The sequence below is a fragment of the Rhea pennata genome, chromosome 14 (assembly GCF_028389875.1).
Source record: "Rhea pennata isolate bPtePen1 chromosome 14, bPtePen1.pri, whole genome shotgun sequence".
Classification (NCBI taxonomy): domain Eukaryota; kingdom Metazoa; phylum Chordata; class Aves; order Rheiformes; family Rheidae; genus Rhea; species Rhea pennata.
In genome coordinates this window covers 16,608,981-16,626,047 of record NC_084676.1, presented here as the reverse complement: position 1 = coordinate 16,626,047, position 17,067 = coordinate 16,608,981, and the positions used below count along the sequence as shown (strand labels likewise).

Here is a 17,067-nt window from a genome sequence, read left to right as displayed (position 1 = left end):
CAATGCTACTGCGTTGATTCTCTGTTCCCCACATCTCTTACTCTAGCATCTCTTGTCTTGCTGTAGAATCCTATGGCACGGTGATGGCTGTAACAACACTTAACAACAATGACCTTTTCTTCCCCCAAATCTCTTGGTATACAATCTTTAATTGGTTCAAATAAGAAACCAATGGGAGACCTAACCCATGTTTCACACAAGGTGCTGACAGCAATTCTGGTTGCTGTTTTACTGTAAACATCGTTCACACAAATGTCAGCAGCAAAGGATCTGGGGCACTGTTCTGTTATTAAAGATATTCACATATAAAAGACATCTCCCTTCATAAAAGGCATTTGACACACTATCTGCATTTTGTCTGGGCATGTTTACTGCAAGTTTGGGTTCTTATCGATTTTTATCTACACAGGAAAATTTAAAGTTGCTAAAGTAAGTTATTTTAATTAAGCTTCCTGGACTTGCACTAGAAGCTGTTTCACTGATACATACTGACATATTGCTCGCTTAATATTTGGAATATAGATGAAACGTTCCTCTCCTGCCCTCTGCGTCCCGCAGTTTCTCTGGCGCCTGGCGCAGGCCCAGCTGAAGGCACCGCTGCCCTGGGCAGCTCCCCACAGCAGCCTCAAAAAATCGCTTCCCGCACACCCCCGTTTCTGCCCGGATCTCCCCCAAACCGCTGCCCAGAGCCAGCCACCAGCACCCCCGGCGCTGTCTCCCCCCTCCTCCACTTCCGAGCCCGCCGGCTCCCCGCCAGGCCCCGGGCTACCAGCCCCGACGCCCTCCCCCGCCCCGGCCGCCGAGCCCCGGCTCCGCCGCGGCAGCCCGGGCCCAGCGCGGCGGCGGCGGCGGGGCCGGTAATGGCGCGGGGCGTGGGCGGCGGCGGCGGGCGGGGCGGAGGGAGGCAGGGCCGGAGGAGGCAGGGCCGGCCCGCCGCCGCCACCACCATCATCGCCGCCACCGCCAGCACCACCGCCATGATGCTTGTTTGCTTTCAATGAGTGTGAGGAGGAGGCGTGGGGGGGCTGCGCTCCCGTCCGGCCCGCGGCAGCGAACAAAGAGCCAGGCAGGCGGCGGAGAGAGGGCGGCGGGGGGACGGGGATGCTGCAGCCACAGGTAGGGGCCGCCGCGGCGCCCGCCCCGCCCCGCCTCGCCTCGCCCCGCGGGGGGCTCCTGCTCCGGGGGGCGCCGTGCTGGGGAGGGGGCGGGGAGCGGTATTAGTGCTCGGCCGGGGCTGGGGGGGGGAGAACCACCGCGCTGGGGAGGGAGGAGCGTTATTATGGCGAGCGGGGAGCGCTGCCCGGCGGGGGCCGCCGGGGGCGGAGGTAGGGCCGGCGGGGGGGCTGGATCCCCTCAGAGTTTGGAGGCGGTGGGAGTTAGTTGTGTGTGGGGGGGGAGAGCACACAAGGGCCACCCCCGGGCCGGGGTGGCGCTGCCCGGTCGGTGAGGGGGGGGGTGTCAGCGGTGCGGGCCGCGCAGGCCCCTCGCGGCGGGGAGGGGAGAGGGGGGCGCGGCCGCGGGCGGCGCTGGAGGCCGCCGCCGCCGGGCGCGGGGGGGCGGCCGCGGGCCGGGGTGTCCCGCCGGCGGGCGCAGGCAGGTAAACACAGCGGCGCGGCGGCGGAGCGCGCAGGCGAGGCGGGGAGGCCGCCGGCCTTCTTTGCGTGGGGGAGGCAATTAAGAGCAATTAGTCTAGTGACGTCTGGAAGCCCGAAGTGCTTTGTTTTGTTTTGTTTTGTTTTTTAAAGAAACTGTGCAGCTGAGTTTAAAATAATTAGACAAAGACGGGGGGGGGGTGGGAAATGACATCAATCTGACACTCGTCCGCCCGCACTCGGAGCGCAGTTTCCCACTTCCTGAGAGGGGCGAATCGCGTTAAGCGCCAGCGGCGCGGCCCCGCCGGAGCGCTGCGCTGCGCTGCGCCTGGCCGCCCGCGGCTCGGCTCCGGCGGGGAGCAGCGGCCTAGCTGGCGGCGCGGAGGCCGGAGCGGCCCTGCCAGCGCTCGGCTGGGGGGAGGAGGGCGGGGGGGAGGCGTGACGGACGGCGCGGCCGGCCAATGCGGGCAGGCGGGAGGCGGGACCTGCGCGGCCACGTGAGGCCGGGCCGCACACGCATGCAGGGGTAAACAGAGGGGAATTGGGACGGGGGGAGGGGGGCTGCGCGCTCCGGGAGGGGCCGACGTGCTTTAATTGAGCTAATTAGCGGGGGGGGGGGGCGCATTGCGAGCGTTAGTGCCCGTGCACCTGCCCGCGGAGCGGAGCGGGAGGCTTTCCGCGCTGCGTGCGCTCGCGGGGTGTGAAGAAACGCGATAGGCGCTGGCGGAGGTCGGTCCGCCGGGGCTTTCCTCGTACCGAACTTCTTCAGAAGTTTTTTTCTTTTTTTTTCTTCTTTTTTTTTTTCTTAAAAAAAAGTCTGAAGCCCGTTTTTATACCTCTGTATGATCAACACGTTTCATCAGCAACTTTTCCACCGATTTTAAAAATGCGTACAGAGCTTCCTTTGCTTTTTGCAATATATAAAAAATTATATATATTCAGAACAAACATAGTAAAGCAGGCCTGTATTTTCTAATAACATCTGCATTTCTGCAGATGCATGAAAAATTGCATTACTGAAAAAATAATTGCGTAGGCAGGCATTTGCTGTGTGGCTAGCAGGTTTTCTGGGGTTTGGTTCTTTGATTCTTTTTGGGGGAGTTGTTTTCTCAATCTAGATTTTGCCGTGATTGGTAACTGTAATTCAAAATTTAAAGGATTAAGAAATACCTGTGGTTTTTATTTGGCTTAAATATGAAGATATGCAAGTGTTGACTGGTAATTGAATTGTATCTTGCATTTTTTTTCTCCGTTCTAGAGCAGGTCTCGTAATTGGGAATTTATCAACATTTCCACTGGGGTAATTTTACAGGATTATCCACCCTCTGTTCTTCCTGCTGGTTCATCTGGACTCTGAGGAGTTTGCTGCTAGCAATGAAGCCTTCTGTGAGGGTTTATTCATGCTATTACTGAAATGGAGCCCTTTGCATTTGGATTAACTCTTTATTCACTTTGCACCTGAATCGCTTGGATCAGTCCGTTTATAAAAAGGATACTACCATGCATCTCTTTTCTGTTTGCATATTGAAGTTGAACTCTGAGTACGGTCTTGATGTGTTAAGGCTGTTTGCTTTGCCTGAATTTTAGAGGAAGAACTGAAATATAAAGATAGATGAGACTGTAATACTGCATGGGCAGGTAAATACTTTTGACGTTTTATGTATAAAGACTTAAAAACATGTTAGAAAGGGTCACAGCTGAATAATGTGGTACCCATAGAACTGTTCTAGATATTAGGAGGGCTTATTCTTCTAAACAAGTACAATGTTCATGATGGGAAATGCTGCCCATGAAATGGGGTAGAATGCTCCCAAGAGTGAATGAACTAAAAACTATTTCCCAACTCAATGACAAAAGCATCCATTTCATAAAGTGTGGCAGTGTAAATAAAAACAGGCTATAATTTGTTACTAGCACCAAAATGCTAAATATTCTTATTTGTAGCACAGTATGTCTTATTATTTGGCTTATCACCATGCCTAAGAGGCCAGGTGGTGAACCTGAATTCCTTGTTTGGTTGTACAGCACCTGCTACAACCGGCAGCCCTTGCTGCAGAAGCTGTAGGACTGCTTCTACTGTTTGCCAGCAGACTATTGAAATATAAAATCGTTCTCTTGTTTTGTCATGTGATTTTGGCTATATATGTGTATATATGTGATTTGTACCATAACATGCCTGGACCAAAGGGGACCGATTTAAGTGAAGGTTATGCACAGACCATTTTTGGGGGGAATGAAAGCTACTTTCAATCTTTAGATGCATATTTAACAGGAATTAGCCTTGTAATTTTTTTGCTAGAAGAAATATATAGTGCCCAAAGGTGATCATTACAAATGAGTTGGAAAAGTAACACAGACCTTAAAACCCCGAAAGAATAATCTCTGTAGGCTCTACTTTTAGTTTTCAGTCCTAGTTATATGAGAGAGTTGAACTTACTCTGTGGCATACAATGTATCTATTTTTTTTTAATCTCTGTATTGAGATCTTAAAGCATGAAGGGGTCTTTAGACTGGATTCAGTAATGTTAGTTAAGCATTTTGACACCAAAAATACTTTGTGATTTTAAAAGTTTTATATTTAAATACTTGAACTGACTCACCTTAGGGTTTAATCTGTTTTGTATTTCCTTTTCAATATTGGTGCTGCTCACTTGGAAGTGTGATTATTGTACAATATCTTGCAAGATTATTAGCATTGTATTAAGTCACATAACTTACGTTCCCACATTGATAATAGATTGTAGAAGTCCACTTAACAGGAAAACTTGGCATAAAATTAGGTACCTGCATTTACAGTTCCTACATTGAGAGATTTCTGCAGTTAAAACATTGTAGAGTTGACAAATGCTTAGGCAGGTCCCTTAAAAAAAAGCTGTTTAAATGCTTAACATGCACTTTTGAGCATTAATAACACTTACAAGATGGTGCTCATTTAAACAACAACAATAACAAAAAAACCTTGGCAACAACTTGGTTTTCTCTTTTGTAACACTGCGACATGAATCCTTTTTTAATGCCTCAGAGGGCTTTTTTTAGTGAAGCAATCATGGAGGGACAAGGAGCAGAAAATGTATACACAGTTGTTTACTTTGGAAATAAAGTGCTTGCTCTTAGGATTCCAGTTCATGCTTTAAAGGAGATCTGCAGGAAGAGTGTTTTTTGATTTGTTTAGATTTTGTTTGTTTTGTTTTAGCCTGGGAAACCCCTTAGCTATTTTATGGAGGCTGTCATTGAGATGCAGGTGATCAGGGCTTTGACATTATGGTCATTCTCTTGTGCATCTTAGTTTGACTGTGTTCCTAATTTGCAAGCTTAACTCTGCGAGTTAAGCAGCTTCCTATGTTAAGCCTGTTCTAAATATTTTATACCATTTTCCAATATTAGCATCTCCAAGGCCTCCTTCAGCTCTTTGCTGCCTTGTTAAGGAACGGAGGGAAGCTCAGTGTCAGCTTGAAGACTGAGGGTTTCTAGAAATGCTAAACCAATCTGATGGTTCATGCCATTAGGATACTTCATCTTGCCATATTTGGAAGACCATAATGCATACCATAATTTAATGTACTGCACATTGCAAGTAATCTATGTAGCTTTACTACTTCAGATATTTTGGAATATATAGTAATGAGTGAAGCACTGATCTTGCAATTTCATCTGACTTAAGTGGAGCTCCACAAGAGCACCCCTCCCCATAGATCAGTTTGCAGGATCAGGGGTCAGACTCAATGCTTTAAGAACTGGCTGCAGTTCACAGACAGATTTTTTTCATATGTATTTTGGAACACGTTGAAAGGACACCTACAAAGACAAGAAGGCTTGAAACTAAACAAACAAAACTCTGTTTGAGTATATACAGTCTGATCTCTATCACCTGTCAGAACAAGGAGACTGCAGAGTATATGGCTAAATACTAAGAAGTATTAAGATGTTTTATGTGAAACTTTGACCGTCAGTACTTTTAATAATTTCTTAAGAAGTTTCAGCAATTGTCATTCACCTGTAGCTACACAACAGAGGACCTTTGCTTTGTCAAGCAAAGATCCAGTGGACTCAAGGAGAGGAATTTCAAGGCTGCCCTAATCATAATTGGTCTGCAAATAGACAAGTACTTTTAGGGACAAGTATTTTCTTTTAGGAACAAGTGTTCTGGGTGAAGGATAATTAAAACTAGATAATAATAAAGATAATTAAAGCTAAATCTTTGCTTTGTTGAGTACGGTCATGAAAGAGCCTTCCTTGGAAGCTTAAGAACTGATTTTACAGTAATTATCAGTCATGGCCTAGGTGTAGCTGGTTTTCTGGGAATGGACTAGATAACCCCATGTTTTTTTCTGATGCTGCTGTTACACAAGTAGAGAATAATAATGTGTGAAGACTTTTTTCCAGTGGCCAAACTGGGAAAATTGCTATGCGATTTGCTCATTACATGCACACAAGCAGTGTCAATGCAGCCGTCTTGGGAATACTCCTGAAACCAACCAGGGACACAACTGGAGATTTATATATATAAATCAAACAACTACAACAACAAAATGCATTGTTTTACCTGGATGATATCGGTTTTCCGGTTTACAGCATTGTCTCACAAACAGCTGCATTGACATAACTGAGGCAGGTGATGAAGTGGAACATAGGGGATATGAAAAAAAAAAAAACCTTAGGTTGGTTTTGCTGCTCAACAGAGTGGTTGAGGAGCAGCATTGTCAGATTTGTTGGTTGAACGTGAAATGAAAACAATCTTTGAATAGTCTGGCTGCTTGTATGAGGATATGGCTAGATGGCTACAGAGTGAGCTGTATGAACTGGTTCTGTAATATGCTGAATTTCAGTTAGTTTAGCATCTCTAATATTTACAAGCATTTAAATAGCTAGAAATTGTACTTAGGAAGAAGTATTCTGGAGCTGGATTCTGAAATCTTTTGTCAAACTCTCAATTCAGGTCTATGGCAGGAATGCTGGAAACGAACTAATGAGTGAATTTCACCCAAAATAGTTGGGTTATGTCTCACCCTCTGAGCTAGTTCCATTGCAAGGGTAAGAGAGCAGAATAATGCTGTGTGTGGTAACTTCATGTTTTCACCCCAAACCAACAAAACATGGAAATCATTCTGTAGATGCATAAAGACAAATATGATAAGGGAACTTAGCAGTATAAATGTTAGTATTCAGGATGATTTATAGTTTGAATTGGACCAAGATAACGAAATATGTAGTGCTTGTTCTGTTCTAAACAAAAAGTTAATTTTTCTCATGTTATGAATAATCATAACTACACTTCCAAATACGATGGCCTGGGCACAATGTGTGGAACTAGAGATAGTATAACATCAGTGTTTTCAGAGTGTAAGAGCATTTTCACTGGCTTTCTGAGAATATTTGTAAGTGAAGCTTTTGAGCATTGGTCTCGGCACCTGTTTGCATTTTTTTAAACTTGAGGCTGTGTTTTAAGCTAACCCTTAATTTAAAGCTGATCTTTTAGGTTCTGTCTTATTTGTACAGTATATAATTATGTAATGTAAGTACATTCTTAATGTAATTAGTTAACCTGGTCTTTAAATGTATTGACAGTACAGAATATGGTAAAATAGGAAATGCTGAATGTTGTACAGTACTCGTATTAACGTACGCTTCTAATTAATATATTTCAGCAAAAGTGTTTCTAGGGATACCAGTTAAAGGTCAGTCTTTGCTTTGCAATTTGGTTTTGCATTAGTATTTGTTTTGTATTCAGCAGCATTTTACTATAGGCCTAATTATGTATAATTGCTAATTATTAAGACAACTCTTCTAGTCATCTGGACTATATGTTATGCTGAGAGCATTTGGACACAGTATTTTTAATGATCGGATGTTCTGCAGGGTAAGAGGCGGGAATCTGAGTTATCATAGTTCTGACATAAATTATGATGTTGTCTTGTAGATGTGACAAAAAGACGGAGCAGACAAGGACCTGCATGCCAAAATGTGCTTTTGGTACTCCTTGAACATGCGAGAGTTCTCTCTTGAGCCGAAACTGGCCTTTATAGCAACTGAATGTGGAAGTGAAAATTACTTCTTTGCCTGTTTTGGCACTTGTGCAACTGTGGTATACAAGTTTTTCCATTCCTTCCAGGCTTCAGAGGTAGATTCCCCTCTGTCCTTTAAAATAATGACCTATAAGGTGCCTATCTGTCAGCAGACCACAGTGGCAGGTAGAGTGGAGGGGTGGCTGAGCTGCCTGCAGGAGGCAGAAGCAGAGGTTTGGAAATGGCAATTGCCCTACCCCCGCCACATACCTCATAACTATAGAGTTTGCATTTCGATGAAGTAGTTGAGAAGGACAAACAAACCTTAATCAAATTTAAGATGTCCAGAAGTTAAAATCTAATAGAGTTGTCTTAAAAAAAATACAAATTGACTGATTTTGAATTTAATGCAACTTAGAGCTTGATCGAGAAGATGCCGTGCAGGTCTGTTGTCTAAGCATGTAGTCTTCATTTGAAAACAGCAAATGTATCCTCTAATTTTTATAGCCCAGTCAATCTAAAGCAGATTTTATATATATATATATATATGTATATATATGTGTATATATATATATTTCCATTTCAGAAGGACTGTGTCTCGTTTTAGTCATCTTCAGTTAGATTAAGGACTTTGTAGGACTCCAAAATTTTGGAAAGAATATTAAAACATTTTTGTTAACCTCTAAATTTACCATAGTAGAATTTACTGATACATGAAATCAGGTAACTTGTTTTTATTTGATTAATCTAGTTCAGGCAGATTTGCATTAGGTAATATGTATTGACTTCATCAGTATCTTTTATTTATCATTACATAGCCATAATGCATATTCACATTCAACCACATTATCTAAGTCAGCAAAAGAGGAAGGGTAAGTTGTGGTTTTGTATTGGCAGTCATGTGAAATTCTAGTTTTAGAACTTCTCAAAATATGAAGAAGCAGCTTACTTCCCTGATGAAGTCATTATATTATACTAACAGCCCCTAAAATGTGGTCCTACCAGGGAAAAGGAGAGAGGAGGGGACTCCACCTCTGAACTGTGGAACGTGTAGAATAACTTATATATACTACAGTTTCATGAGTGCCAAAACAGGCAAAGAGTGAATCATTGATTTATTATTGGGTATTCAACAGTATTTATTTACTTTATTCTGTCATTAGAATATAAATTGGGTTAAAGGAATCTAGGCTTTTTCCCCACACGTTATAGTTGAATCCCCCAGGGATGGGGGAGTGTTTCAGGAATCACACTTGAGCTGCTTTCATTTCGTACTCTGGTTTCGCCCGTGCAAGCAGCTGTAATGTGCTGTTCCTCCCCACTCTAGGTCAAAGTAAATTTTTAATTCAGAGTATACATTCTGAAAAAAATTAGGGTGTTACTCTTTAGCTAATAGTCCAGTCTCTCATATTTGCTAATTTTATTTTCTCAGTACTGTGTACTTAGTGTAAGGAACAATATCTGTATTTTAAACAATATCAGCAGTGTTTACACTATACAACAAATAAATAGGTGTTTGTATAACGGGCTTGATATTTACCTGAGAGTAGCATACTAATAGGGGAAAAAGAAGTCTATGCTTTCTTGCAACACTGGTGTTTTCTTTGTGTTTCAATAGAGCAATGCTGCTGTTCACACAGTATTAAATGTAAGATTTTATGTCAATATATAGGCAAGTCTTCAAGTTTCTTTTTATTTAACATCAAAGTATATATAACTTTAGTTCTGATATGCTTCAGTAAGGATTCCTCTGACTTGAAGAAGCTTTAATTCTTTTAGATTTTATCTTATAAGTGATGGTTTACACCTGCATTTCTAAACTTTAGTTTATCTACTTGCACAGTTACGTGTTGTAGCGAAATATAACCACAAACTATTTTTCACAGCTGGATGTGAGTGCTGTTTCATATTACTGAGTATACGGCTAATAGGGGAAATCCAAAACTGTTGGTATAAGTTAAGATTTATTTTCAAAATGTGAAGTTTCAATTGAATGTATTTGAAACACATTGCAAGAAATAAAATTGGTATGAAATTTAGAAGAAATGGAGGAACAGTCTATCAGACATATAGAAAAATCATTTAAATCTCTGTACTATGTACAGTGTAAGTTTTATGATATTTTTTACTGTCCTCCCAAATCATCTTAAATGGGAATTAAACTGAAGCATATAAAATTCATTTCTGCTACAGTTGAGGCTCAGCTGTTGAGGACTTGCTTGCTTCTGTTTTCATAATGTTATCTTGTCTATGAATATTTCTCCCATTATTTTTTGAGGGTTAAAGATAGTATTTTAATTATTGTCTATACAGAGTATAGGCTGAGGACAAATACAGTCATTGGCTCAGCTCGTCAGTTCAAGCGTGTGAAATTCTGCAGATCCTGAGCTTTATCACAAGCCTGTTCAACTTCCGTTGCTCGTTGTGAGGAGGAAGTAATGTCGCACCTTGTCGTCCCAGCCAGGGCCGGTGCCTGTTTGCATGGTGGTGTTGCTTCGTTTGCCTATTAAAGCTGAACTATAACAAAATTTCCACAGAACTTTGTAACGTGCTAAGTAAAATGCTAACAGTGAGAGGACCAGGAAAGCAAAATAAGCTTGATCCGTTTTGGAAAAGCACTTATTTAAAGAATGAATATTACTTCTTTGACCAGAAATGAGCATCCTTTAAAGAACAACTTACTTAGCAATTCTTAAGCTTCTTTTATACTAAAAATTGATACACAATGTTTTAAAATTATCGTGAAGTTTTTTTCCCTGAAGTGTAGTAGCTATATTTTAGATGTCCTTGTGTCATGCATGCCTGATAAAGAGGGTCATTTCTTGGAGTTTAAAAGCAGTAAGTTTTATACTTTCTAATAAAGCTCGGTAGTAGAGGTTTTTTTTTAACCCTGTAAGTACAAGTCCGCATTTTCGTCTACCTGTGCATTCTTAGAACTGCTATAGCTTTAAATTACCAACACAGCAGTGTACTTTGACTTCAGTTAAGATTTTAGACTTTGTTCAGTGTTACTATTTAACTAATGCGTGGATAATGGCAGTTGGAAGCCAGATTTTGCTTCCTCCTGTACAAGAAGAGGTTTCAGGTAGTTGTGGCCAGAAAGACAATGTTGTTGTGGAGTTTTCAATCTGGTCAACAGCTGTGCTGCAAATCCACACTTAAATTAACGTCAAAATACACAAAGCTAGACCACCTGAAATCCTCCTCCCCCGCCCTTTTTTTTCTTCCTCTCTTCCTTTCTCCCTCATAGCTTTAGCCAGTGTAACTCTTAACCAGCTTGTTGTCAGGCAGGAGTCACTGCTGAGTCAGGAGCGAAGTGGAAATACATGTTCCTGAGGAGGAAGGAACTGCCGCAGGAGCAGCCTGGTTCTGCTTAATCTGTCATAGAACCATGGTGCAAGTGGCTGGGGGGGATGAGGAGATGGTGGAGGATCTTAAATTAATTTCAACACATACCAGTTGATTTAAGAAACACATTTTAGGAAAAGCCACTGGATTCCATTTTCAAAGGTAATTTTGGATTCCATGGAAAATGGCTTCAAAGTTAAAGGCACAAGGTCGCAAGTGAATAGTTTGGTGTGAACTTCCAGTATTAGGATTTGGAAAGAACAACTTTCTCATCTGATATTTTTTTTTATGAAGTCTTTGGCCAGCTAAAAGGTTTATAATTAATAGGAAGTACTGCAGATTGCTCTCTTCATGCTGCTACTTTTCAGCAGTACAAAAGTCATTTATTTGGTAGGTCATACTGTACTTCACAGTTAAATTAAAAATGCACTTAAATTATCTTATTACTTAAATTTTAACTTTGTTAGATCTGGATTTGTATAATTCATTCTCTGTTTTTAATTAAAGTAACAAGAAGTTTGAGCACTCTTGTACTTGATGTGGTGTGGTTCTGCTTTGTTCATTTCTTCTTCTTGGCTGTCTTCTGATCTACACCAGTTTATACAGCTATCTCTTCCCCAAAAGTCAAAATAATCAATATTTGTCAAGAAGTTTTGGAAGCAGGTTTCTAATCTTTCAGCGTAGTGAAATATTTCTGAAGGTCCTCCTCTGTTTGTAATTGGGCTTGGTAGGTGCTACTTAGTAAGAACTCGGAGTTCTTTCTGAATGGTTGATCAGATAAAGTTAAAATTCCATCTTGACGTTAACCCATGATGCTCTCACTTGTTCATTGTTTTCTCTGAAACTTTGGAATTCAGATTTTTTTTTCCTAATTTAAATTCTGATACAGAATTCTGAAGTTTTTAGAGAGGGTGTTTTTTTATAGTGAACTTGCTATCTATATGTATTTATTATGAAGCTAACACTTAAAAACTGATAGCACATTTGGCCTACAGTAGTTGCCTAATATGTTTAGTTTTGAGATAGAGTTAATTCATCTGTATTATAGAAGAAAACGTTCCAAGATATAAAGAACTGCTGTAATATTTTCTGTTTTTAAAAAAAAGCTAGCTCCCTACTTACTCTGAAAGTACTGCTTACCAAACTGTTTTGATTAAGTCCTTTTCTCCACCACCACTAAAAAATGGCAGAAGAGGAGAACAGGAAAAAAAAGTCATACTCTTTTTTTTTTGACCTCAAAGCAGCTTTTCCTGACGATCTCCTCTCCATTTTAGAGGTAATATTTATTGGCAGTTTATATAGTTGCCTGGAGCATTAAATACCTTTTAGTCCAGCTTCCACCTTCTTCCTTCCTACAGGCTAGAAGACCATTAACCATTCCAAAGTCTTGTCAGGCAATAGTCTGAGCTTTTCTCATTTGTCTGGGTAGTAATGTAGCTAAAGAGAGTTGGCCTTCTGGCAACCCATCAAAATTCTTCTCTTCTAGGCAGCAGAGTAAGGAGTATAAATTCTGTGTTAGAATAGTGACCTGGGATAGAAATGGACAGCCATGTATCTCTTAAGCTCTTAATCTGTTCTGCTTTCACAACTATTTAAATACAATTTTAATAACCTAAGACAGTAAACAATTTCGTTTGCATTTAAACATATTCAGATATCGTCCTCCATTGAATTTGTATAGTTTGAGATGTGTTCTAGGCACCTCTGCTATATCTTTATAAAGATTTTTTTCCCTTACCAACTAGTTTATTCCACATAATCACAGCCTAATTTTCAGTAGTGCTTTCCATAGGCTATGTAACTGAACAAATATTATATTATAACTGAAAATAACAGGTGATAAACCCTTTTTCAAAAGAGACCTAAATTGTCATCGCATTAGCTTACATTATCATAGATGCAGTTATTAATGGCTGTAAGTTTGTTCAACACCATTTTACGGCTCTTACTTAAAATTGCTTTAGTCTAACAAAACTGTAACACTTAATCTGATGGCCTTCTTCTCAGATGTTTGCCTCAGCATTAAGTTTTTAGCTATGGCAACTCAATAGGTTTTAAACTGAGGAATTGAGGAGGAGGGTGGAGAAAGAATGACAGACAGCGATGGCTCGTAAAAGAGCCTGATGGTTTTCTGGAACTATTTCATGCTGTGTGAAGTTGTGAAATTTGATTCAAGGAACCATACTAAAGTTTTATGATGACCTATGAAATACAACTCGCATTTGGCCTTGCTGTCAGGTCCTGAGAAGTCTTGAACTGTGTGTGATCGATAGAGGTGCACTAAAATGTGGCATGACAATTTCCCTGCTTTTCTGGACTGGCTGGTGTCAGTGGTGCCTGTCTGCGGTCGAGCGGCTGGATGCCACCCTGTGTAGCTGCTCCAGTAGTCCTTGAGCAAGGAGTCTTCCTCATGCATTTGCTGCTTTCTGTCCTCTTGCTAATCCTGAACACCAGAGAGTTGCCCACTTCAAAGGGCAACGTCAAGAAACGGGAAAATGGCCAGAGCCGGGATGCTGGTTGAGAATAGTGACGTGGATGAACTGGGTCGTGAGGAGCCAGCATGAAAACTTTAGATGCTTAAATCTGCAAGTGTTACGGTGCACGTTAGCAAAACCCACCGGAAAAGTATGTCATAGTCTCCTAGTAGCAAGGAGTGAAATACACTGCTCAGCGAGCCTGTTAATTAGTGCGTGTGATTGACTGTGCTCTAGGGATTATTTGTATTTCCGTACTCAATGAGAGTTCTGTCCCTAGTATACCTGCTTCATTTTTTTTAATATAAAATAGGAACATATTTATTAAGGCAGGGAGTTGCAGGAAGAGAAAAGATCTGATGACCAAGGAGGTTGAATGATTCCTGAAAAAATACAGTGTTTCTGTGTGATACTGGTCTTTCTGGAAAACCTTACTTGTTCGTAGCAACTTCAGAAGAGATTGACTTTGCCACAAATTATTACACTAGCTAGACTTACTTTGGGGAGAAGTTAGGTTTTTACCTTTCTAGTGGTCAGAATTGAATCTTACCTCCTTTAATCAGCTTCGTTGTTATATTTTATGATTCTAGTATTCCACATATTCAAGTATCATCATCCTTTAAGGAGGTGAACCCAGCTGGTGTGCATAATCTAATCATTCTACCCCTAATTCAGCTTTTAAAGGGGAATTTCATTTCACTGTGTGATCTGTTCTTGACCAAAACTGGGAGTGGGAAGTGCAGGAGTGTAAATTAGTAGAAGAAAACAGCTGTTGTATTAAGGCAAGCATTTGGCACCTCAAAACTGTAATGTGTGAAATAAACATTTTCCAGCAAATTCAATAAACAGAAAATAAATCTGGTTGATAGTCTAATCTGGTAGTGATTATTGCCTCTTTATTTTGTATACAAGTACTGCATTTCTTCTGATGTAGTCATTTTGACCAAGGATGTGAAAAAATTGCTGTGGTGGAAAACATTAGAAGACATGGTAGATTGTCTAGGAGCAACTGTGGGTTTGACAAGTATAGCTTCCTCTGTATTGAGTATTTTTGGTTAGTACTGCTGTAAGCTGTGGTTTGGTGAGTATGACAGTACCAACTCCAAACAAGCTTCTGAGGGTTTGTTTCTAAATCCTGTCTGAGCTAGTGTTGTTTAATTCTCTTGTCTATTGTATATAGATCATTTTATAGCTTATTGCCTGTGCCTTTCTGTATATATGTGGATGTGGCAGTTTAAAATGGTTGACTCTTTGAAATAAAACCTTTTAGATGTATGTAGAGCCATGGAAAAGCATTACTTTTATTTGTGATAATTGCTGTTTATGTTGGAAATAGAAATGTAATTTAAAAAGCTATGTAATTTAAAAACATGGAGCTAATGTGTAAATGAATATTTATTTATTTAAATCAAAATATGTTAAAGCTGTTTTTACTCATCATTTAAACTGACTAAAATGCAAATGTATTTCTCCTGGGATGGAGGAGAGCCAGATGATGGTACAGGGAGGGTTGTAACACAGGACTCTAGTATTGAGGCAGGAATAGCTTTTAGTCTCCCTCCTCCTTGCAGCGAGACAGTGCAAGTATGTCGATGTATAGGAGTGCTGGAAGGAGTTTTTTTCCAAGAGGAATTTTTGGTACTTCTCTTTCAAGAGTTTACACTGAATGTAGTAAAATGAGATAAGAGATCCAGCAATATTTGTGGTAAAGTTAGCAGGAATGATGTGGAAGTGAATGAGACCAATGGAGTTGCATTTTGGTGTTAAACACCTGACAAAAATGAGAAATGTCTACTTCAGATACAATGTTTTTAGATTCCAAAAAGTAGGATAAGGTTCGGATTGAAATGCTATTATTTTGCAAGCTTGAACTGATCTTTCTGAAATCTTACTTTTTTTCTTGGATGCTGAATTCTGGGAGGGGTTGAGAATTGCAGAAGAGCTGGAATTGGTAGAGAAGGTTAACAGCAAATGTTTTCTTGGTAGTTTTATATGAAGGAGCATCTTTTTTGCTGTTCATCATTTTTTTAAAGATATATTAGTAAAGAATTCAAACATGCATATTATTCTAAGCAGCTTTGTGACCAATGAGGAAAATGGAAAGTCCAAAACTTTTTTTTTTTATGTCTTTGTGGGAGTTACTAGTGCTTTTATTCCTAGAAGTTGGTGGTAAAGGAGACTGCAGATCAATGAGTTAAGAGCTTTTAGAAGGATACAGTGACATGCTTATGAGAGATGAGAGGACAGAAAGTTTATATTGGTTTACGAGCAGACTTTGTTAAATTTTGGAGGGAGTTTGGCTGTAGCTTATCACTCTAAGAGCATGAGGAATTGGTTTTTCTGTTTTATAGCAATCTTTCCTGCTCTGTGAAGTTTGTGGATGGACACAGAAAGGTTATCTTAATTTGATGCTTCAGAAAGTGTTTGGAGCAAATACCCAATACTGTATTCAACTACTAAATGGCAGTTACCTTTTCAAAGACTTCTCGGTGTCGGAACAGCACGATTATTCCTTTCTCTTGGTGTCTCAACAGGAATGCCCAAGGAGAAGTACGATCCGCCTGATCCGCGGAGGATGTACACAATTATGTCCTCAGAGGAAGCCGCCAATGGGAAGAAATCGCACTGGGCGGAGTTGGAAATAAGTGGTAAGAACCTGGGGTGGGACCTGGAGGTGGGACCTGGGATAGCGCAGCTCTTGAATGAGAAATGCAAGGAAGAAGTTCTTCTTGAACTTCTGTGGCATTTTTGGCAGAGGAGTTACTGTTTCTTGTCCCCAGAAGCGCTTGATAGGGTATGGCTGCTGCATTTCAGTAGCTGGTATGTAACCTGCATATAAAATTCTGCATTAAGCTTACAGTGCCATCTTACTGATTTCAATTAGTAGCTACCAATGTAGGGTGGTTGTTTCAGATCCTGCTTCAGAACAGCGTATCACATACTATTTTGGTGCCTCAGAGTCCATCTCTATGACATACGTTACATGTTTCCATGCTCTGATTGTATGTTAAGTTGTTATTAAGTGTAGCTCCTGACAGGTTGTAGGTGTCTGAGTGCAATTGCCTACACTGAGGTGACCCAGCACATCAACCCAGAGCGCTGCGGCCAGACCTTTGGTGTACGAAGGGAGGAGGTTGGTCTGTGATGTGCGGCGGGTTATAGGAGAGGTAGGGTTGAGGTCGGTGTGGGAATCCTAGTGTTAGGACAGCTGGGAGAAGGTGAGGACATGGATGTGCCCTCTTTGTTTAAAGAGACAGCATTGTATTTTAAGAAGATGGGGTAGGTGAGAGCATGGATTTAAGATCTAATTTGTCCAAGAGAAGAGGGCAGAGGTAAAGAATGGGAAGGAAAAGAAGATGAGGCTACAAATGCCTAAAGAGGATATGGGACTTGGCACAACTCAGAGTCGGCCAGCTGATCTGTGCGGTGGTAGTGTGTCCAAACAGTTTGTTTGGCAGTATCTGCCATGTATGTTTAGATCTGTAAAGATTTTTCCTGTGAAAGATTAACATATAGACCCATGCTGTTACTTCAAGTAAGTTAACAGCATATTATGCTAGTCTGTGACAATGTAGTTCCTATTGAAGCAGAAGTGTTTGGTTTAAAAGCAGTTGTAAATATTTGCTCTTGAAGGTTTTTTGGTTTTGTTTT

At 41.0% G+C, this 17,067-nt stretch overlaps 1 protein-coding gene across 3 annotated transcripts in view; it reads left to right on the top strand.

Moving 5' to 3' along the window:
- The first annotated feature begins 949 nt into the window (after positions 1-949).
- CNOT6 (CCR4-NOT transcription complex subunit 6) overlaps positions 950-17,067 on the top strand; it is a 34,129-nt gene continuing 18,011 nt past the window's right edge. For 2 of the 3 annotated variants that reach the window (XM_062587395.1, XM_062587393.1), the window contains exons 1-2: positions 950-1,116; positions 15,951-16,064. In XM_062587395.1, coding sequence (XP_062443379.1) covers positions 15,953-16,064 — 112 coding nt within the window. In that variant the 5' untranslated portion in view covers positions 950-1,116; positions 15,951-15,952. Of the gene's footprint in view, positions 1,117-1,303; positions 1,326-2,855; positions 3,231-15,950; positions 16,065-17,067 lie in introns of those variants that run through there. The other variant, XM_062587394.1, reaches the window with a different exon arrangement.